Here is a 22,610-nt window from a genome sequence, read left to right as displayed (position 1 = left end):
TATGATGTACAGGCTCTTCTATGTTCCTATTTTTGAAGGTTTTTCTTCATTTGAGGTTCTTACTCAGAAGAGGACATTTTGGGGGGGGAGCTTTTTAGTTTATTTGCTGACATATTGTCTGCCATTTTTATTCATTTTCTCAAGATTGACTAATTATTAAAAAAAATATGCCACACTTTATAGAAATCAATACTCTCTTCCATATTTCTGTGCATCTGGGACTATAGAAATGTCACTGCCCTTGCCCCACATCTTCAAATTAACATTCTTGGATCACAACAATAAGTCTTCCCAAAGGGGAACTTCTGGAAAAGACATGTTATTTCTTGGCTAATATTTCCCCTTTTTTGTAGCATGCACAAGCCATATAAATAAGAAGTATATATTAGGGGGTAAGGAGGGCATCCATGAGCAATTCCACAGCTGTTGACAGTCATAAGACTAGAGACAAGCATAAAGGAATATGTAAACATACTGGAAAAAAATCATGTGACAACTAGAAACCAACTCTTCATTTCATTCATGGTGGAAAGTCCACTGTCCAACACATGGACACTGATGAGGTAGACCAGTGAGTTACAGAGCCACAAAGAAATGATGTCACCTAGGAGGTGAGGAATAAGATCTGTAAAAAATCCTAGGATGCCCTCTTCCTGGCAGACAATTACTATGGAGTCACAAAATCCACAGTACTTGGATTCTCTCCCGCTGAATTGTACCATAGATCTCAGAGTGATCATGTGAAAGGGATGTGTGATGAGAGCAATAGCACAATGCACCATCATCTCTCCAGTTGTCTCCTTAATAACTCTGTCAAAGGAAGATGAAACTTCTTTCTCTGTGTTTCCAGATCCTGACTCCTCAACCTTGTTACAATTCTCGTAATTCTGTAAAACTTTATCATGGACCACAGTTCCAAGGATTTCTGAACAGTCTTGGAGTTAAGCCTGTGAACAACCTATGCTTCCCATAGATATTCACAATGTGCTGAGCATAACAAAACAGACCAGGAAGCTGACATACTTGCTGCCCAAAAATATCTGTCCTATTGCTGGAGTTAGAGGTTCATATCCCACCTGGTTGAGCACCTTCACATACACAGGCAGCTGGAACAGAATGGTGAAATCGGAACCAAGTAGCACGTGACTGGCCAAGTCCAACAATATGGCACCGACTGACAGACAGAGCCACCAAGCAACAGAGCCAGCCTGATATCACATGCCAAGGCCACCAGCTTCACTGGCCCAGTCTCATACACACCCACATACTCACCAATGTGTGTCTCGCTGCCCAACTTCTGCCTTTTAAAACACATTGAGAAAATAAGCATTTTCAAGTTTCCCCTAGATCACTGCTTTTCAAAGTTTAATGAGCACATGAATAACTTGGATATCTTGTTAAAAAGTGGATTCTGTCTCAGTAAATCTGGAATTGGACCTGAGATTCAGGTTTGTACCTGGATGCTGCAGGTCCTTCTCAGTAGCAGGATCCTAGTTACTAACTTGAGTAAGACATGGAGAGAGGTGAAAATAAAGTAGCTCTTGGTCAGAGTAAAGAATAAATTGAAAGAGAGATTACTTAGCCCTCTGAAAAGATTCTACAGTCTGTCCCATACCTATAACCCCCACTCCATACTATTGCAGGGAGGAAGCCAATTCTGACTCCATGTTGGAAAATGTTTGACTTGCTTTTCATTGCTTTTGTTATTATGAAAGTCACTGAGTCATGTCCGACTCTTTGTGACCCCTTTGGAATTCTCCAGGCCAGAATACTGGAGTAGTTAGCCTTTCCTTTCTCCAGGGGATCTTCCCAACCCAGGGATTGAACCCAGGTCTCCCACATTGCGGGCAGATTCTCTACCACCTGAGCCACAAGGAAAGCCCAAGAATACTGGAGTGGGTAACCTATCCCTTCTCCAGTGGATCTTCCCGACCCAGGAATCAAACTGGGGTCTCCTGCATTGCAGGTGGACTCTTTACCAACTGAGCTATCAGGGAAGCCCTGGAAAAAATATTCTCCAGACCAGAATACTGGAGTGGGTAGCCTTTCCCTTCTCCAGGGATTCTTTCCAACCCAGGGATCAAACCCAGGTCTCTCACATTGCAGGGGGATTCTTTACCTGCTGAGTCACAAGGGACATGATTATAATCATACTTAATAGCTTGCCTCAGAGGACCCTTCCCCTCTGCTTGACTGTAAGCTAAAGTATCTTTGTTCAGCTCAGATAAATAATTTGTCCCTACCCACCTGCAGATAGAAGAGGTTAATATGCCCTTTCCAAAGGCTGACCATTCCTTTGGAGACGTTTTGCAAGACTGAAGACCCTTGCACTTTACTTCCCCACTGCCTCTCCCTCTCTATTCTGCCTTTTGACTTTAGTTCCTCATTGATTTTCCTCTAACTCTACAAAAGAAGCTGGCATCCAGACTCCTAAAAGATGGTTATTTTGAGGCGCTAGCCTGCCATCTTCTTGGTCTGCCAGCTCCCCAATTAAAGTCTCTTCCTTGCCTCAACACCTGGTCTCTCGGTTTCATTGGCTTGTCCTGTGGCAAGCAGAGTGAGCTCGCACTCGGGAACAATACTAGCTTTAAAACACATTCACATTCCCCCTGAAGTAAGGTAAATTAATTGACAGAAAAGTCAGCAGTGCAGAATTAAACCTATCCTCCAGTATGTATAAAAGCTGATGTTACAGTCCCAAATTTTCTCTAGAATTGTTTAAAAAAAAAGAAACAGGAAAAAACCTCAATATGTAAGTAAAAGGAAGTTCTCTATGAAGACCAGCCCACTTAATAAATGTCCGATATGAACTGATATGCAGTTTTTAAGAGTGAAGTATTTTATGATTAAGCATCATTGCCTCACAGGGAGTGGCTGTAGACATAAATTTCCCCCAGGTAAAAGCAACTCCTGGTAAATAGTTTATTTACTAGGGAAAGAGCCAAAAGGAAAGAGAGTTTCCTTTGTTAAATAATAGAGCTCTGACTAAGCCAGATGGATTGGTTACAAAACAAAGGGCTTTTGTAAAGGACTCCTCCCAAATATTTACGTTAACTTAAGAAAAAAAAAAAAAAAAAAGAAGTTCTACTGTGTGTATCTCCTTATAAATTCATGGTAATATTTAGGCACTACTATCATTTCTATTCTTTATCATTTCATTATAACTAAAATAAAAAATTAAATTATTTGTTAAAATGTTCTCATATGCTGCTTAAGTATATCATATATAGTATAAGTATATATATAGTATACTAGTATACTATGAAATGCCAAATATCTCAGGTATATATGACATTATATTAAATCATACTATATTACATTTTGTTGTCTTATTAGGTTTTCTGAGAGTTGGTCACACATTGAATAAGATTTATGGAGTTTCCATCTTCCTAAAGGGTGATCAGAATTTTGTTTCACTTGAATAGGAGGAAACGTAGTCATTGTCCACATATCTAAATATTCTACTTCTCTCAACTAGATATAATGTAGTAATCTGGCTCACACCTTGACCCAAATTTTTCTGAAAAATTGCTATGCTTAAGTCTGCAATTAAACAATCCCAATCTTGGATTAGCCAGGATTGCTATTATCATTAATTTTATATTGATATAAATCTACCTAGATGAAAAAAAAAAATAAGCCAAGTATTTTTTACATCCCTTCTCACACTTTCTAACTATATTGCTCCTTGATTATGTCAGTGTTTGTACTAAGACTTTTCCTCTCTTTAATGAAAGCTAGAAGGATGATTTTAGTAGGGCTATTATAAGCCAATTATTAAACAGTCAAGGTAGCAATTTCATAGCAGTTAGTTTGATTTCTTATATGGCATCATGATGAACTGATGAGCTGAACCTGGCATTTTAAATGGACTTTAAGCATAAAAAAAGAGAGAACTCAATGTGATTTGTGTTTGCTTACATTTAGTATTGTTAGGTAGTTAGAATAGGAAAAAGGAGTCCAAAATGGTGGTGGCTAAAAGACAAAGGTAAAAGCCTGGGAAAATGGAACAAAAGAAAATCTGAGGACTAGAGTGAGAACCTTGGGTGAAACAAACACGCCCCCTTCCTGGCTAGCCCACTTTGCATAGGGTGGGCTCAGCAGGGAGGAAACAAAATCTATAAAAAGAGGAAGCCAAAACAGATTGAGGCCTCTCCTTTGAGGTCGGAGGTTGTACTATCCAAGGATATGGTTTTTCCAGTAGTCATGTATGGATGTGAGAGTTGGACTATAAAGAAAGCTGAGCACTGAAGAATTGATGCTTTTGAACTGTGGTATTAGAGAAGACTCTTGAGAGTCCCTTGGACTGCAAGGAGATCCAACCAGTCCATCCTACAGGACATCAGTTCTGAATGTTCATTGGAAGGACTAACTGACTCATCTGAAAAGACCCTGATGCTGAAAAAGATTGAAGGAAGGAGAAGGGGACAACAGAGGATGAGATAGTTGAATGGCATCACTGACTCGATGGACATGAGTTTGAGTAAACCCCAGGAGTTGGTGATGGACAGGGAGGCCCGGCATGCTGCAGTCCATGGGGTCACAAATAGTGGGACACGACTGAGTGACTGAACTGAACTGAACTTGTTTGCTGAATGAAACTCTGAGCTGTAACCAAGCTGTAACATTGGTCCACTGTTTCAAATCTTTGTTGCGGCAAGACAGGACCAAGGAAATTACACACTCTCTCGACAGTATTTTCTCAGTATTTAAATTTACCTATATGCTGACAAATCAGATTGTATTATGATTTTTCTTTTAATGTAATTTATGGGAAAAAAATTCAAGGAAAAATTGACTGATAAAAAGAAAAAACAAACCTTTGAATTTTGAATACCTATTCTTAAAGACAAAATTTTGCTGCTCTTTCAAAGAAAAATCATGTTTCATCATATTGAGTTCTGAGGCCAGAGGAATAATAAAGACGATGACAATAAGATGGTCTAATTTTTTGAAGGTAAGGTAGACTCTCAGCTGCCTTGAAAATCATATTCTGCTTTAAGGCAAGAGAATGTGCCTTGTGACCTGCTGGGCCCCTTGATCTGAGGCCCTCTGTCAAGCATCATATTGTGAAATGAAAATATCTCTGGCCATATTAATAAATAAGAAATGTCATAGCCATCAGTGATTTCTGGCTTCCAAATGTGAGTGAGGGCTCCTAAAACTTCGATCAAGGATGCTGTAACCCCCCATGGTGACTGCTGAGGAGCTGAGGGAATACAAGAAGCAAGGTGAAGGAGGATTGGCCCCAAATAGCTGAGGTGTATATGAAAGGAATGAATTCAGTGAGCCCAGAGCCTTTCATCTACCCATATACATAAGCTAAGTTCCTTAACTTGATACCTGATCTCTTTGATGTTTAGACTGACTTCCCCTCCTGCCTCCTTGGAGAAGTTTTCTCAGAGCTACTGAAATGCTGTCTCCTGGGCTTGGAGTCCTAAACATTCCCACCAAATAAAATAACTCTACTTCCAGGTTGTGACTATATTTTTCAGTAGACAACATTTAAGAATCTTCACATAGAAAATCTGCATTTAACATGAAGATATTTTGTTATTATTGTTACAAATGGTTTAATAGATTTTTAAAATAATACATAAAGCTTTCTGAGGATGAAAGAAAAGAAGCAAAGGGTATATAGAATTGATGCTTTTGAACTGTGGTGTTGGAGAAGACTCTTAAGAGTCCCTTGGACTGTAAGGAGATCCAACCAGTCAATCCTAAAGGAAATCAGTCCTGAATAGGCATTGGAAGGACTGAGGCTGAAGCTGAAACTCCAATACTTTGGCCACCTGATGCAAAGAACGGACTCATTGGAAAAGACCCTGATGCTGGGAAAGATTGAAGAAAGGAGAAGAAGGGGACGACAGAGGATGAGATGGTTGGATGGCATCACTGACGTGATGGACATGAGTTTGAGCAAGCTCCAGGAGTTGGTGATGGACAGGGAAGCCTGGCATGCTGCAGTCCATGGGGTCACAAGGAGTCAAACACGACTGAGTAACTGAACTGAGCTGAACTGAGAGGGTATATCTCATAAATTCGATTAAGACTTGAAAAACTGAAAGCCAAAAGCCAGTCTCTAATGACCACACACAGTTGATGCAGATTTGGGCTCTTCATACCTTGCTGCATTCACACCCTTGCCTTGGCCTCATCTTGGGATTTATTTGCCAGTCCCTTGACTTTGGGTGACTTGCCGTGGCCAACAGAACAGGACAGAAGTGTCAGCATGTCATCTCCAAGTGTAGACTTCTCTAAGTCTTGCATATTTTATCTGACTCTCGTGCCTCTGTTACTTCTTAGAGCCTGAGAAGAACCTGTCCTGACTAACTTGCTGGTCCAAGGAGGCCGAGAGGCACACAGAGCAGAGCCAGCACAGACCTGCAGTGGGCAGCAGAGACGCCCCAGCCACCCCAACCTAGACCAGCTGGCACCCAGCCAAACCAACCCGTAGATCTGTGAAAATAAACAGTTTTTCTTCCACTGAGCTTTTATATAAATTATATATTTGGAATTTAAGGGTTTGCTATAATTCAAAAAGACCAGATAGATTCTCAGTTCAGTTCAGTCACTCAGTCGTGTCCAAATCTTTGCGACCCCATGGACTGCAGCACGCCAGACTTCCCTATTCATCACCAACTCTCGGAGCTTGCTCAATCTCATTTCTATCGACTTGGTGATGCCATTCAACCATCTCATTCCCTTCTCCTCCTGCCTTCAATCTTTCCCAGCATCAGGGTCTTTTCAAATGAGTCAGTTAGTTCTTCCCATCAGGTGGCCAAAGTATTGGAGTTTCAGTTTCAGCATCAGTCCTTCCAATGAATATTCAGGACTGATTTCCTTTAGGATGGTCTGGTTGGATCTCCTTGCAGTCCAAGGGACTCTCAAGAGTCTTCTCTAACACCACAGTCCAAAAGCATCAATTCTTCAGTGCTCAGTTTTCTTCATAGTCCAACTCTCATATCCATACATGACCACTGGAAAAACCATAGCTTTGACTAGACAGATCTAGATAGATCTTAGATGCTACCAACAATATCTCACCAGGATTATTTTTTCTTCCAGTTTTATTAAGATATAATTTATATACAGCACTATATAAATTTAAGGTATATAGCATAATGATTTGACTTATATACATCATGAAATGATTATCCCAAAGTTTGAAAGTGAAAGTCACTCAGTTGTGCTAAACTCTTTGCGACCCCATGGACTATACAGTCTATGGAACTCTCCAGGCCAAAATACTGGAGTGGGTAGGCTTTCCCTTCTCCAGGGGATCTTCCCACCCCAGGGAATGAAACCAGGTCTCCCGAATTTCAAGTGTAGTCTTTACCAGCTGAGCCACAAGGGAAGCCCATCCTAAAGTTTAGTAAACGTTGATCATTTAAAATAGATACAAAATTAAAGAAACGGGGGCAGGGGTGAAAAAATTTTCTTTCTGATGAGAGCTCTTAGGATTTACTCTTTCAACAATTTTCATATATAACATATAGCAATGTAAATTACATTTATCACATTGTACATCAGATCTCTATTACTCTTACCTTATAACTAGGAATTTATACCTCCCAACTACCCTCATCTAAATCCCAAGGGAAGGAGGAAAGCTAGTGAATGATGACACTTTTGATATGTTTGTTCTTTTCTGGATGCCCACGGAGCCTTCCCCTACTCCACTTCCCACCATACCTAGGGAAAGATTATTACAACAGAAAAGCAGAGATGAAGAGAGAATGTTTCTCTTGATTCCAAAAACCTTGGTCTTGGGGGAATTTAGGGCATGAAAAAGAACTGTTGAGTGATATATGAGCAAGACTTCCTGGTCAAGGGAGAGTAAGTTAGGAAAATAAGCAAAGTAATTTTTGACACATGTGCATCTCTAGCATTGACCCAGATGAGGGAGGATCTAAAAGCAGCGGTACTTGTGCTACCTGCTTGAGTAGGGCCCTCTGAGTAGTTCCTTCCAAGTAGTTCCCCTGCACAGTGCAGGGCATTTATTCTGTTCTCCACACCACATTCATCATATGAGGCTCCATGATGCTGCATCAGGCCTGCTCACTCAGATTTATCAGACTTGCACAGAGCCCCAAGAAAAGGAAAGAAGTATCAAAAAGTGTCTTTAGCCCTAAAGGTCATATTGAATGAGCACGAAAGACATTATAGCAGCATCCCCATCAAACCAGTGACTGAGAATAGACAAGATGATGTACCCATCAGCAGATCCAAGATGTAAAACTAAGGAAGAGACTCTCCTCCACAGACCCACCCTGACAGTCCTTGGCAATAAGCCCCTGGAATTTATATGCAATACAGTCTTAACAAAATGGAAGAAACTAGGAACTGACTGAGATGAAGTTTCTGCCACCTGCAGGAATGGGGGTTTGTAAAAGAAATTAAGTTCAGTTATTTGAAAAAGAGAAAGTTTTATGTTACAAAGGACTTCAATAATCTATGTTTTCTACTTTTAAAAATCTGAATCAAACCAGGCAAAATAAAATTATTTCATCGAGCTGATGGTAGGTATTCATTAATACTATTTGGTATATCTTAGATGGTTGAACTATTTTACAAAAGAAATATTGCAAAAGAAAATATATTTATTCCAGTCCTGAATCTATGGACTGAAATTTGCCTCCTGAACCCTAGCATCTGTTATGATTTAGGCAGTATCCTCAGTGCTTTTAAGTGATTCACCTCATTGAATGTTCATGGCACTCCTCTTGGGTAGATGCCAATTATATTTTTCATTTTACAAATAAAGAAAGGAAAGCTAATTTAAAGAAACAGTATAAAAAGAATACTTTCTTAGCCATCTTGATCAGATTTTTAAGATGTAGAAATAGCTGTCTTTTTTTTAAGAAAATAAATAGAAAAAAATCATTTAAGAGAGAAAATGAAAAGACTCAAACAGGAAGATTCCAGTGAGGACTTCAAACCAGCACAGGAATAGGAAGGGATTGGGTAATGAGGCAAAGTCTTCTCTAGAAAGCGACTTTTTTCCATGTATAAAATGAAAGGTATAGAAGAAGTTACAGCAGGTAAGGGAAGAAGGCCTCAGTGGGCTCTGGTGTATGAGGGTGAATAGGGAAAGGTATGAGAGGTGGTGGTGGTGCAAACAGGGTAAATACTCAGCGGAAATACAAGCTGTAAAAACACTGGCATTTATGTGCTTGTATATAAATAGTCACTGCTCTAAAATGTACTCCCTCCCCTCTTGTCCTTCTCCCAAGGGCCCCCAAATCCTACTGAGACAGCAGCTAGCCAGCAGGACGCGAAGGCAAAGCTCCCGAGCTGGGACCGGGCCTGGAATGACTCCTCAGTGGCTTTGCATACTGGTTACTAAATTGTTTCTATACCACACCTAGTGATAGTCCTTATTATAATCCAAGCTATACTCTTTTTGAACTCATCAACAAAGGCACATTTGGGCAGTCTCAACTTTCTGTGTGTTAAGAAATCTTGGAAAGATGACTGCATTTTCAAACCTTCATATCATTATAAGTGGTCAAACCTTAGACTCCTAATCCTGGAGTAGGAATCAGATGAAGCCAGCTGAGAGCATGAAGAGGACCAGGGAGGTAAGGATGAGAAGAGGAAGCTGTGTGAAGGGGTTTAGGAGGCCAAGAGAAGGTGAGAGAACAATGAACTTCACAGTCTTACCCTCACGCACCACTTAAGAATCCCACACCCCACAAGATGTTAACAGGTACCATAGTTATTTACCAACTTTAAAATGTTTCATTGCCCCACAAAACTCCTTAAGGTCCTTTTCTTGTCTTTAAACTTCAGTTTTTCCATTTCAAAGATGGCTGGTTTGATGATCTACATTCTTTGTAGTTCTCTATACAGTAACACTGAATGCATGAGCCGATCTTTAAGACAGCTTCTTATTAAAAAAAAAGAAGAAGAAGAAAGAGGGCAAATAAGTCTCCATTTACCTATTTTTTTTCCTAGTCAATGATTTAGAGAAGTTATTAACCTGCCTCTAAGCCTAAAGTTATCTGTGTTGGTATCAAAGAAAAAAAATATATTTTTTAACATGATTATTCATTTCAATCTTGTACTCTGCTAACAATGTCATACTTCATCTTTTCTCTATATCTCATAAAGTTGGATGCAGCCAATTATCCAAATCAGCTATTATAACCAGAATATGATCTGTTTCTCTTTGGTGCCAGCTTCTTGTTGGGGCAGGTTATTGAAGAATTTGTGGTTTTTCCTCTCATTAGGAATTCATTTTGGCCTTGACGACATTTCACTGATCATTATGATTCTATGTGCTATGCTGACTTTGGGGTGGAATCCCCAGGGAGACTGCTATCCCTGCTTTAAGTGCTAGTTAAGCATTCACTCAGGCCTCCCCACAAAGTCCATTCCTTGCTGGAATGCAGGACATGCTGTCTCCCTGTTCCTGTTGACTTTTTTCACAGTCAAGATTACTCATCGCAGCTGAAGACTGGATAACAATAGATGGGAAACAGCTTCCACATTTTTCCATAGAACAAAACTCAACTGCTTTGCAGCCAACATTTACGAAGGAGTGTTTCAGAGAAGCCAGTTCTGACCCTGCTGCAGAGAAGAAGCCAATTCTGACTCCATTTTGAAAACTGTTTGACTTGCTCTTCATTGCTTTTGTTATTATAATCATACACAAGGGCTTGCTTCAAAGGACCCTACCCCTCTGCCTGAAACTAAAGTGCCTTTGTTAAATTCATAGATAATCTGACCCTGCCCACCTGTGAATAGAAGAGATTAACACATCCCTTCCAAAGGCTGGCCATTCCCTGGAGTTGTTTTGCAAGACTGAAGACCCGTGAACTTTTCTTCCCCACTGCCTCTCCCTCTCTTTTCTGCCTTTTGGTTTTAGCTCCTCTTTACTTCTTTCTCTCCGACTCTACAAAAGAACCTGGCATCCAGACCCCAACAAGATGGTTATTTTGCGGCACTAGCCTGACATCTTCTCCATCAGTTGGCTCCCCGAATAAAGTCCCTTCCCTGTCCTAACCACTAGTTTCTCAGATTTATTGGCCTACAGTGCAGGGAGCAGAATGAATTCATACTTGGTAACAGGAGGAGTCAGAGGAACAGTAATCTTTCAGCAATTATTACAGGGAGACTAGGCACTCACAGGGCTTCCCGCGTAGCCCAGCTGGTAAACTGCAATGCCGCTGGCTTCTGTTGGAGTCCTCGGTCAGGAAGTCCCCTAGAGAAGGGATAGGCCACCTACTCCAGTATTCTTGTGCTTCCCTCGTGGCTCAGATGAATGTGGGAGACCTGGGTTCCATCCCTGGGTTGGGAAGATCCCGTGGAGGAGGGCATGGCAACCCACTCCAATATTCTTGCCTGGAGAACCCCATGGACAGAGGAGGTTGCAAAGAGTCAGACATGACTGAGTGACTAAACGCACACACAGGCACTACACAACACACTGACCCTGACACACACACACCCTCCCCCGCCCCTTTGCTAGAATATCTTGTTTGTTAACAGGTAATCTGCTCAAAGCATTTAGAAGTAAAATTAAAAACTCAACTTTGGGAAGATCTTTAGTATTCTAATGATGACTAGTCAGCATAATTAGTCATGCCAACATTTGTGACACTTCTCCTCCCTTATAGTTGAAATTTATCTTTTCTTAAAAAAGTATACTGCCTTTCTGCCATCAACAATAACAAAAGCCTGTGCTTTTATTATAAAGGGAATGAAACACATTCCCTTTATGTGTTTGCTTTCTCTTCACCTCCATAATCTACTCTAGGAGTTCCATCCTCTATTTCTCCTTCTCCTCCTTTTGTGCCCATATTCCCTTTTCTAGACTGCCATGTATTCTATGCCATTTCTGGTATAGTCCTAACTTTTTCAAGTCATAATCTGACTTTTGATAGCATGTGGAACATAATGCAAAATGTCCTTTCCATTTTTGGAGAGTGAATTTCCTAACAATAATAAATGAACTTGTTATTGTCCTAAAGTAAAATGACTGATTATCACTCAATTCATCTTGTGCTGATTTATAATAAGGTAAAGAGAGAAGCTCCCAATTTAGGAAGTTTCTTAGATAAGATATTTTAACTTCTAACAACTTTTTAAAATTTCTAATAAATTACTAAAAAAACCAAGCCTCCTTTAACTCACAGTCAAGTACTTTAAAAAAATGTCTGGAAAACTTGAAACTCCAATTAAATAGCTGTACAATTGTAAATATTTTATGTATTTTGTAAACATGGCATAACCTGTTGGCACAGATTTCCTTTGTTCCAGAAAAAAAAAAAAGTAATAAAATTATAGAAATGTTAAACATTTTTATTTCTTATTTCAAATTCAAAGCATTTGGGAGATATTTCAGAAGCAGTTGGTAAACGTTAAATTCTGCAGGCCTGTTTTTCCAAGTTTCCATTCACACAGACTAGATGTAAACCAGTGTCACCAAAAGCACACCACACACGCACCCACACAGATTCCTTCCTTGTGTTTAGATATAGAAATACACCTAAAGATTCTGGGTCACTTTTCATCCCTTCCTCTGTAAAACTGGGAGATAGTTGTATCTTAGGCAGCAATGGAACTTGAGCGATGGGAAGAAATGGCTTAAAACAAGGCAGAATTCTTTCTGAAGCTCGGTTGCCCATACTGGGCATCACCGCACACGGTCTTCGTCTCCCTCCTCCCGTCCCCACCCTGCTGGGATGATGCACTGCGAAAACATTAGCTCTCCCCAGTAAGCCTCTCAGTGGCTTATAGCTGAGAAAATGTTGCCCCAGGTTTAAAATATCTGCCCAAGGAGCCCAGCGCGCGGTGAAACGCTTTCTCATTGCTCTTCACTCCCTGCGGGCTCTCCCCGCCCTCTGCTGCCATAACCTTGGGGATGTGCCTAGACCCGGCTCAGCGCACATCCCGGCCAACCGCGAGCAGAACAAACCCTTGGCTGAGAGCCAGGAGGCTCCCTCCCAGCCACCGCCCCCCCCCGCCCCAGCGCCTGTTTTTTTTCCCCCCATACAATACAAGATCTTCCTTCCTCAGTTCCCTTAAATCACAGCCCAGGGAAATCTACCCAGAGCCTTCAACCAGCCACGAGCCAGAATGTCGGGGGGCAAATACGTAGACTCAGAGGTACGCTTGGGTGGGTGCGCTCCGGGACGCGGCGCGCAAGGAGTGCTGCTTCTGCTATCTCCCACTCTAAATATTCTGACTGCTTTGCTCGCCCCAGCCCTCTCTCGACGTTGGAGCACTCCTCTGGCTCTGGCATTGCTGAGGAATGGGCTTGGGCGGGGAGGTGAAGAGGAGGCAGGAATGTTTCATGTTTCCCTATTAGGAAGGGGGCCAAGCGAGCCTAGGGGCCTAGGTCGCGGAAAGAGGGGGTCGTCGGGGTCCTGAAGTTGGGTTGGTCGACTGAGGGCGCGTTTCTGAACGGCTTAGGGGTACTGCCTTATTGAGAGACCCCCATGGTCCGGCCCCTGTCTGCTGGGAGGTGGAGAGCTAGAGTGCAGGGTGGGAGCTCATTCACTCGCAGTCTTGGGGACAGTCCCCACGACTCCCCACCAGGCGCCTCAACCAGCTGGCCGGGGCGGCGGCGCGCGTCATGTTTGCACTTTCCAAAGCTCTTGGGCCACCTCTAGAACTTTTCCTGCATCTCGGCGTCTGGCAGGGGTGCTTGGATAAAGCACCCTCCTCCTAACTACCACTCCCCCCACCCCCCACCTTCCTACCACCTCCCGGCGCTCGGGCTCCGCCTGGGTGTGGAAACCTAGTTTTCCCAAACTCAGCCACCGGCCAGGGGTCTGAGAGTGACCTAAGGGTGGGTCGGAGGAGTTGTGCAGGTGGAATATCGTTCTAGACAGTATGGGGGTCTGACACTTGGCTCGATCCAAAGATAGGAGATGCTGGCTTGTGTGCACCGGGGGAGGGGGGTGTAAGGGTAGCTGTGCAGAGACAGAAACCGCAGAGGGAGGGTGGAGGACGCGGGCAGGTGCAAAGGATACTTGGCCAGAAAGGAACGAAAATGGGAACACCGCGGCGGGGGGGGGCGGGGGGTGTTCAAGCTGGATCTTAAAGATGAAGTTAGAAGGAATTATGGAGAGAAGGGAAATAGGGACCAGGGACTGGAGCAGGTGAAGAGCTGGGGAGAGGGTGGCCTGGCGGAGAGAGGGTCTGGATGAAAGTCGGAAGTCGGATCCGCTCCCCTGTGGGGGTCTCCGCGGGATTCAGCCGGTTGGGAGTGAGTTGGGCTGGGGCCGGGTGGACCGCGCTGCGGGGTTTGCCCTGACCCCTGGCGGTGGCGGGCGGGGGAGGCAGGAGCTCCCAGCCTGGTACCGAGGGGTGTGGTGTCCTCTCCCCGATCCTCTTAAAAAGCTTGCGGCGCCAAGGAGTTTACTGTGCGCGGAGCCACCGCTTCGCAATCGGTTAGTTCGATTTTGAGCCTCGAGGTTTGCCTCGCTGCCAGACTAACTTTTCTGACTGCGGATTTTTCTTTTTGAAATCTCCTTCCCACCGCCGGTGCCACCCTCTCCCTCGGGCCGTCTGCCCTCTGCAGGGACATCTCTACACTGTTCCCATCCGGGAACAGGGCAACATCTACAAGCCCAACAACAAGGCCATGGCCGAGGAGATGAACGAGAAGCAAGTGTACGACGCGCACACCAAGGAGATAGACCTGGTCAACCGCGACCCCAAGCATCTCAACGACGACGTGGTCAAGGTAAGGTGAGGCGGCCAGCAAGGAAGGGATGTGCCCCGAGGAGACGCTGACAGGGCGGGACAGCTCTCCTCTGTCAGGAAGGCAGCTTGTGTTTCTTTCCCTGTCTTTGCCACACACTCACCTTTTCTGGGGCTTGATGTGCGGGAACCGCGGTCGTCAGAAATGTCACATCTCCCCTACCCGCTCCTCCCAGTTAGTTCAGCTGGAATTTAGCTAACTTGAGTTTTGTAGGAGTTCATATAACTGCACCCTTCTCCTGGCATATGAACCTCCAGGTCTCAGTAACAGACAGCCTTGTACCCCTTGAGAGCGGGAGGTCTTTGCTCTGCAGGTCATCCTCTCTCCGGCTTCGGGTTGAAAGTCTAAGTGAAGCGTGGTGCTCCACTGCATATAGAATTAATAAGCAGTGAGATTGTTTTGTAAGGTCTTATGCCAAAGGTAACAACCGGAGTACTAAGGGGGCAGGTTCCCCCGGTTAAAATTAAGATAACCTGAAATAATTTTCTTAAAAATATGGATGGAAATGCTCCTGACTAAAGATGAAATATGTGTGTGTGTGTATATGTATGCAGAATAGAATCGAATATTTAATATTTATAAGAAGGGTATTGGAAAAAACATGGTGTTTGTTGTACACAGCTAAGCATATTTACACAACCAAAAATAATATGTCTTTTGATTTCTCCTATAGACCTCTAGTTAGTTGTGGAGAGTTGCTTCTTGAGCTTGTGGGACATTCAGGTTGGAGTTCCTTTTTATATTTCCAAGATGTGCTTGGTGAGATTAAAAACAGATTAATTGAAGGGGTATTGGCTAAACTTAGATCTGACTGGGTGGTCAGTTTTTAATTATCATTGTGTTATTCAACTTTGACCCTTTTAGTAAATCTTATCAGAGGAATTTGCTGCTTGAACCCATCTTGATTGGGAAATCATAGGCCTGAGCCATCCTTGGCAGAGGGTTTTCTTTTAGGAAAAGGGAAGGTCAAGGGAATTCCTGGCCCTTGACCAGATTAAAGTGCGAAGACCCCTGGGGCAGCCAATGGGGTGGATGAGCAGTTTCCACCTACCCAGCATCCTATCCAGGATGGGAGGAGCCATAGTTCAGAGACTGTTCACATTTATGAATAATATATTTCAAAAAGGGGAACAATTTAATCTGTAACTGGAAGGAAAACGGAACAGTCAGAATTGAGTCTCTTGGCTTGCTGGTGGAGGAAAAATGAGAATTGGAGCCTTAGCAGACTTTTCTACAAGCCAGACTATGGAACACTTAAAAGCAACAGCAACAACAAAAGTAGTTTATAAACTGGAAATTAGAATTGCTGAAAACTATTTATTAAAAACATTACCTTAAAGGAGCAAAGGGCATTTTTGCTTGTTTCCCTTCTCATGTAGCTTTGAACAAGAAGGAAAAGTGTCAGGAAAAGAGGCAGATTTCAGAAAGGCCTAGCTTCATCTCAGCCTCCCTGTTGTTCTCCTGCAGTGTGAGAGGGATGCCTGGAGCAAGAGAACCTCCCAGGATGAGTCAGAGAGGCCAGTAGTGTGGATGTGGGTCTCTACACATAGCATGACTAAGTTGAGAAAGGCCCCACTGGGAAAAGAGACTTCAACACAGATGGAAAAAAGGCATAACAGGCTTAGTGGAAATAGCAGTTTACAAAACAGCATTTCAAAGAGCAAGTGTGGGGATCTTCATATTAAAGAAATTAAAAGGAGGAGCTAGAGCAAGCTTCTGATGGCCTAGAGAAAGCAAATCCCACCCACTCACTCATAGAACTAGACAATCAGACAATCAAGACAATCAAGACAATCAGACAGAAAAATCAACCTTGAGAAGAATTTCGTACGCCCACTTACTTAGAGGTCTTGCTTAAAGAGGTCTTTCGAGAATGCCCTGCAAAGAAAGACCCAAAGAGTACCATCTGCCAGTAGGGCTGGGAAAGGGGGCCTATGCCCAGTGTAGACGCCTATCTTATATTTTTTTTCTTTGAGTCCAATCATAAATGTAAGGATAGAAACAGTGATCATTCTCTCCATGTTACCATGACAATAAATAATAAATCTCTGCAAATTTTACTTTTGACAATATATATTTCTTAAAATAATAAAGCACTCAAAGCTTCACTCTTAATGCCTGGTAACTTAAAATTTCATAAAGAAAGGGTGGTCAAATGAATGTACTGTTAGAGCTACCCAGTCAGGTAAGAAAAAGTCTATTCTAAAAGCAAGCAGCTCTGTAAAAGCTGCCAATTCTATCCAATACTATAGTCACTAGCCACTTGTGACTATTTTGATTTAAATTACAAGTAATTGACATTAAATGCAATTTAAAATACAGTTCTTCAGTCACACTAGCTACATCTTGGGTTCTCAACACTTAAGATTAGTAGCTACCATATTGGATAGCACAGATACAGAATATTTCCACCTTCATGGAAATTACTATTGGACAGCACCAGGCTCTTCTCTTTATATTAAAAATGTCCCCATACCAAGGTTAGAAACTTGTAGATGGAGAAGAAATGAAACATAGATGTAAGTGTAAGGAGCAGCCCAGTGTGTCTCCACAGTATCCTTTAGTCTCATAAAACAGCTATTTAGGGTAGAGAAGAAAACTCAAAAGTTAGAGGTGCCATGAATTTATATTCATGAAGGTGGAGTATTATTACCTATTCCACTGTTGATAATGACATAAGTTAGACTACAATTTAGTTCCAATAAAACTGGTTTCTTCTTTCACTAAAGGTTTCTTGTACCATATTATAAGATGTCTGTATAGGTATTTATCCAAAAAAAAGTCAGTTACAGATTATTTTAAAAATTTCCTCTAATTAAAATGGTCATACCTTCAGACTCTCCATTCTCCCTCTGAGATTTCTGTCTTCTTCATTTATATGTTTACTGTGTACTATTTTGGTTTTCAAATAAAGAAAATGGCTTCAGATTTATTACTCTGGTATCACAATAGCCACTGATCAATTTATTAAATTCCTAACATATGCTAGAATAGACACTGTGCTACGTTCTACAAGGGTAATTCCTAAAATAAGCCCTAGCAATCACAAAGATTAGAGTTTATGAAGATGAGATGCATATAGATTAAAAATACACACATACAAACATATACACTATCACAACAGTAAGTCACTGCCAAATGTTAACTAATTGGTCCTTTTATTTTTCACTTTGACTGCCAGGAAACATATAACTAGATTTTAAGTTTCATTAATACATGTTACTTATCCTCTCACATATAGTTTTGAATTTTCACTTTTTCAACTGGCATGTTGTTTTACGTGCCCTCTATTGTAATGCTTCTCATCATCATTTTGGAAAGAGACCAGATATATACTATAATAAGAGCTTCCCAGGTGGTTCAGTGGTAAGGAACCTGCCTGCCAATGCAGGAGACATAGAGACTTGGGTTCAATTCCTGGGTCGGGAAGATCCCCTGGAGGAGGGCATGGCAACCCACTCCAATCTGCTTGCCTGGAGAATCCCCTGGACAGAGGAGCCTGGCAGGCTATAGTCCACGGGGTCGCAAAGAGTCGGACACAACTGAAGGGACTTAGCCTGCACTCACAATACTATAATAAATTAAAAGAAAATAGTATTGAGCATTGCATAATAAAAAAGTTTATTTTAAAGTGAATCATATCAGTTATCTTGATCTTAGTAATAATTCTGCAATATGGATGTATACCAAGTTATCATGTTGTACACTTTAAATATTATATTTGTCAATTATTCCTCAGTAAAGTTTTTTTAAAAGTATCTTAAAAAGTGAATGGAACTGATATTGTTAGGGAGGCCCTACTTGGATAGGGCAATAAGGTGAGAGAGGAAGGATATATTATAGAAAGTTTAATGGAGAAGGGCATGAAGGAGATACAATCTGAGTTGGGTCATAATGGACAGATGGAATTCAAATAGCTGAGAAAATTACAGGAGAACATTCTTAATGAAAAGGCATGGAAATGGGAATGTCCCACACAAGACATAAGTCTAGGAGGTTTAGTCGCCCATTTTGACTGACATTAGAGTTCATGTGGCATAGTCACAGGTCATAATGAGGAAAACATTGAGTGTGCCCAGATGATAGAGTCCTAAGTCCAGTATTCCTGATAAGTTTAAACTGTATTATGTCAGCAGTGGGAAGCCAAGAAAACGTCAAGCTTGGGATGGCAAGATGAAGGTGGGGCTTTTTGGAAAATGACTGGTGGAGGTACGAGATGTAATAAAAAGGTAGCCAGTCTGGATGAGGAGCAGTTATGATGTAACTGCATCACGGTCCAGACATGAAATGAGAAGAACAGTTATGTGGTGGCATTGGAATAAAACCACATAAGCACAAAAGGACAGAATTTTAGAAATAGAAGAGAATGTAATGGTTATCAGGTTAACCTCCAATTCCTTTTTTTTTCCTTTAACATTAAGAGAAATTTAAGGGTTAAGAAAGGTTAAATTTTTATACACATGTTCACATGGTTACTGTACAAAAACAGATATTTTCAAATATCATAAGGGATGAATAGATAAGATTATGTGATTATTGTCATTAAAGGAGAATTCTGAGCCTAGCTCTGAGACAAATCAAGACATCTTAGAGGAGATATTTTTGAAAATAAAAATAATGCATTTATAACTTTCTTTTCTAAAATTTTAATGTAATATTAGTAAATATACACAGATATAACGTTTTCTTTAGCGATCAAGGAAAAAGCATACAAATGGTAATCATACCAGTTTTGGATTCAAAATAATAGCCTAAAGCCACCATGATCCCTTTCAACTATAAAGCATTTTAGAGCCATTAGTGATTAATATCAATATAACCAATTTTAAATTTTATGTTTGCTTACTATACTTATAGTCAGAGCACAAGATTTAAAAGATCAGATTGACCCAAAGCATTCAGCACCATATTAATAGTCTCTTCTGTTGGAACTGGTATTGGTTTTGTTTGTTTATTTGTTTAGGAGATAGGCACACAAGATGGTTATTAATACTCTACCACATGTAAGATCATGCATGGCATTCAGAATCCCCAGTTTGTAAAAGAGCACTGTGGTTGTGTTTGGTGGGAAATTATTCTCACATCACTGAGCAAATAACGATATTAAAATGGGAGACATTATTCATTCTTAACCATCTGAAATATTTTCAAGTTTAGTCAACAATGATATACATTTTAAATGCTTATTAAAATAAAGTGTTATTTTTTTTTCTTTCTCTACCTCATAATTTCAGTCAAAAATGATTGAAGCATTAGCTCAACTTTGGTTCAAACTGAATAAACTTTCATATTATTTATTAAAATTTAAGACAAAATATACCAAATATTCTTTTTTTTTTTTTTTTTAATTTTTTTATTAGTTGGAGGCTAATTACTTCACAACATTTCAGTGGGTTTTGTCATACATTGATATGAATCAGCCATAGATTTACACTTATTCCCCATCCCGACCCCCCTCCCATCTCCCTCTCCACCCGATTCCTCTGGTGTCTTACCCAGGGCCCAAGGCCCGACACTGGTCCATCACCACCTGGGCTGGGTGATCTGTTTTCACATAGAAGTAATAAATGCTGTTACTTTTGAAAATCCCACCAGCTACCTTCTCCCACAGATTTCAAAAGTCCTGTTCTGTATTTGTGTCCTCTTTTCTGTTTGCATATAGGGTTAGTCGTTTACCTTCTTAAATTCCATATATACTGTGTTAGTACTTAATGTTCGGTTATCTTCTGGCTTAACTGCACTTGTAAAGGGCTCCAGTTTTATCCCATCTCATTAGGACTGGTTTCAAATGAATTCTTTGACGGTCTGAGTAAAATTCCATGGTGTATATCCAGCTTCCTTATCCATTCATGCTGCTGATGGCATCTAGGTGCTTCCAATGTCTGCTATTAAAACAGGTGCGGCGATGAACATTGGGTGCACACTGTCTCTTTCGTCTGGGTTCCTCAGGTGGATGCCCAGAAGTGGGATTGCGGGTTTCATATGGCATTCTATTTCCAGTTTTTAAGAACTCCACACTGTTTTCCATAGTGGCTGTACTAGTTTGCATCCACAACATGAAGAGTCCCTTCTCCACACTCCATCCAGCATTTAAGTTGCTTGTAGACTTTGTGGATAGCACCATCCTGACTGGGGTAATGTACCATCATTGTGGTTTGATTTGCATTTCTCTAATAAGAGTGATGTGTGGAGCCCATTCTTTTATGTGTTGTTAGCAATCTGGTATGTCTTCTTTGGGAGAATGTTCTGTTAGTTCTCTGGCCCATTATGTTTTGATTTGGGTCATTTATTTTTCTGGACTTGAGCTGCAGGAGTTGCTTGTATATTTTTGAGATTAATCCTTTGTCTGTTTCTTCATTTGCTATTATTTTCTCCCAATCTGACGGCTGTCTTTTCACCTTACTTATAGTTTCTTTTGTAGTGCAAAAGCTTTTAAGTTTCATTAGATCCCATTTGTTTAGTTTTGCCTTTATTTCCAATATTCTGGGAGGTGGGTCATAGAGGATCTTGCTGTGATTTATGTCGGAGAGTAAAAAGTTCATGATGTGGGGTTTTCTTCCAATTAATAGCAGTGTTGGCTACATTTTAAAGTGACTTGAAGTAAGAGCAGCTGCAAGAGTAAGAAGCATCTGGAAAGTTCAGTAATTTATAAACCCACCTGCTCATGCATTCTGCCCACTCAGATTCATAAAATAGCACTTTCATATTCCACATGAAACTGCTTTTTAGTTTGCCCTACTTTTAAGCATAAGTTATCATCTTCTATGATGAAATGTTTAGAGTGAGCTGGTCCCTAGATGAAGAGGGCTGTGTGCCCTGAACTATGGGGTCCTGGACTCTTTTGTGATTCTCCTGGCCAAATTTGCAGTGGGAAAAGGGTAGGGCTGCTCTTTTCATATGAAGATGGTTTAGACCAAGAAATACACTCTCTTCTTCCACTTTTCGGACCTCATATATTTATTTATTTATTTATTTTTATATATATAAATCTAAGTTACTATAGTAAGGCCCTAGAGAAAAAGATTTGCATACTATACTTCTGTTAAAAGAAGTTTTTATTTAACAAAAAAAAAAAAGCCTTCAGCCCCTAAAAATATGCTTAACCATCAGCCTCTAGAAATATGCTTAACCATCAGCCACTAGAAATATGTTTAACCATAGGTGCTCAGAGGCACCTTGACAATAGAAAGAGTATTGTGTCAGGAAAGTACATTTTTGAGACTTTGATAACTTTATTTTTTAAAACTTGAACATAATGATTTTTAAATATATTAGACACAAAATTCTGTTTCTTTAAAAATCAAGAAAAGGCGTGCACACAATAATCAGGTCAGTGTTGGTTTTAACCTAAGGACCAAATGCTTTTGCGGTCTCCATCAACTGGAAAGTGTCTTATCCCATTAGTGTGGGACTGAACACCAAGGAAGAGGGGAAGTTATGTCAGGACAACCGGTTTCTCAGCCTCAGCAGTCCCCAAGAGTGGAACTTAGAAACAAAGAGCAAACTTGTTTGATTAATGAAAGCTAGTAAACCCCAGCCCTAACAATACTTTAGCAAAGCTATTTTACGTATCTATGCTTCAGTTTCTCTAACTATAAAGAAAAGAATGAGAGTCATTCTCATATAACAGCATTCCTCCCTCAAACCCATTTATCTTTCAATAAATGACTATTATATACCTACTATTTTGCGCTGCACATTACGGTTGGTTGGAACAAAACTAGACAGGAGCACAGCCCACAGAGTTTTTGACTATCTCCTTTGACTATCTCTCTTCACACAGTTTCCTTTGAAAACTTTTGCTGAAATACCTTTACCAAATTCTACTGTCTGTTAAAATCTTAAAACCTTCAGGACTTTCTTTTTAAAATGCCTCATCAATAATGCTTCA

General features: G+C 41.0%; 1 protein-coding gene and 1 pseudogene across 4 annotated transcripts in view; one reads left to right on the top strand and one right to left on the bottom strand.

Moving 5' to 3' along the window:
* Nucleotides 1-254: 254 nt before the first annotated feature.
* LOC122438345 lies at nt 255-1,123 on the bottom strand (annotated as a pseudogene).
* Nucleotides 1,124-12,809: 11,686 nt separating this feature from the next.
* Nucleotides 12,810-22,610, top strand: part of CAV1 (caveolin 1) — a 36,238-nt gene continuing 26,437 nt past the window's right edge. The window contains exons 1-2 of one of the 4 annotated variants that reach the window (XM_043463131.1): nt 12,810-13,116; nt 14,537-14,701. In XM_043463131.1, coding sequence (XP_043319066.1) covers nt 13,087-13,116; nt 14,537-14,701 — 195 coding nt within the window. In that variant the 5' untranslated portion in view covers nt 12,810-13,086. Of the gene's footprint in view, nt 13,117-13,689; nt 13,824-14,387; nt 14,406-14,536; nt 14,702-22,610 lie in introns of those variants that run through there. The other 3 variants (XM_043463132.1, XM_043463134.1, XM_043463135.1) reach the window with 3 other exon arrangements.

This window comes from Cervus canadensis, chromosome 3, assembly GCF_019320065.1.
Source record: "Cervus canadensis isolate Bull #8, Minnesota chromosome 3, ASM1932006v1, whole genome shotgun sequence".
In the NCBI taxonomy this organism is placed as follows: Eukaryota; Metazoa; Chordata; class Mammalia; order Artiodactyla; family Cervidae; genus Cervus; species Cervus canadensis.
Note: the sequence above shows the minus strand (reverse complement) of the source record. Positions and strands in the feature narration are given on the sequence as shown.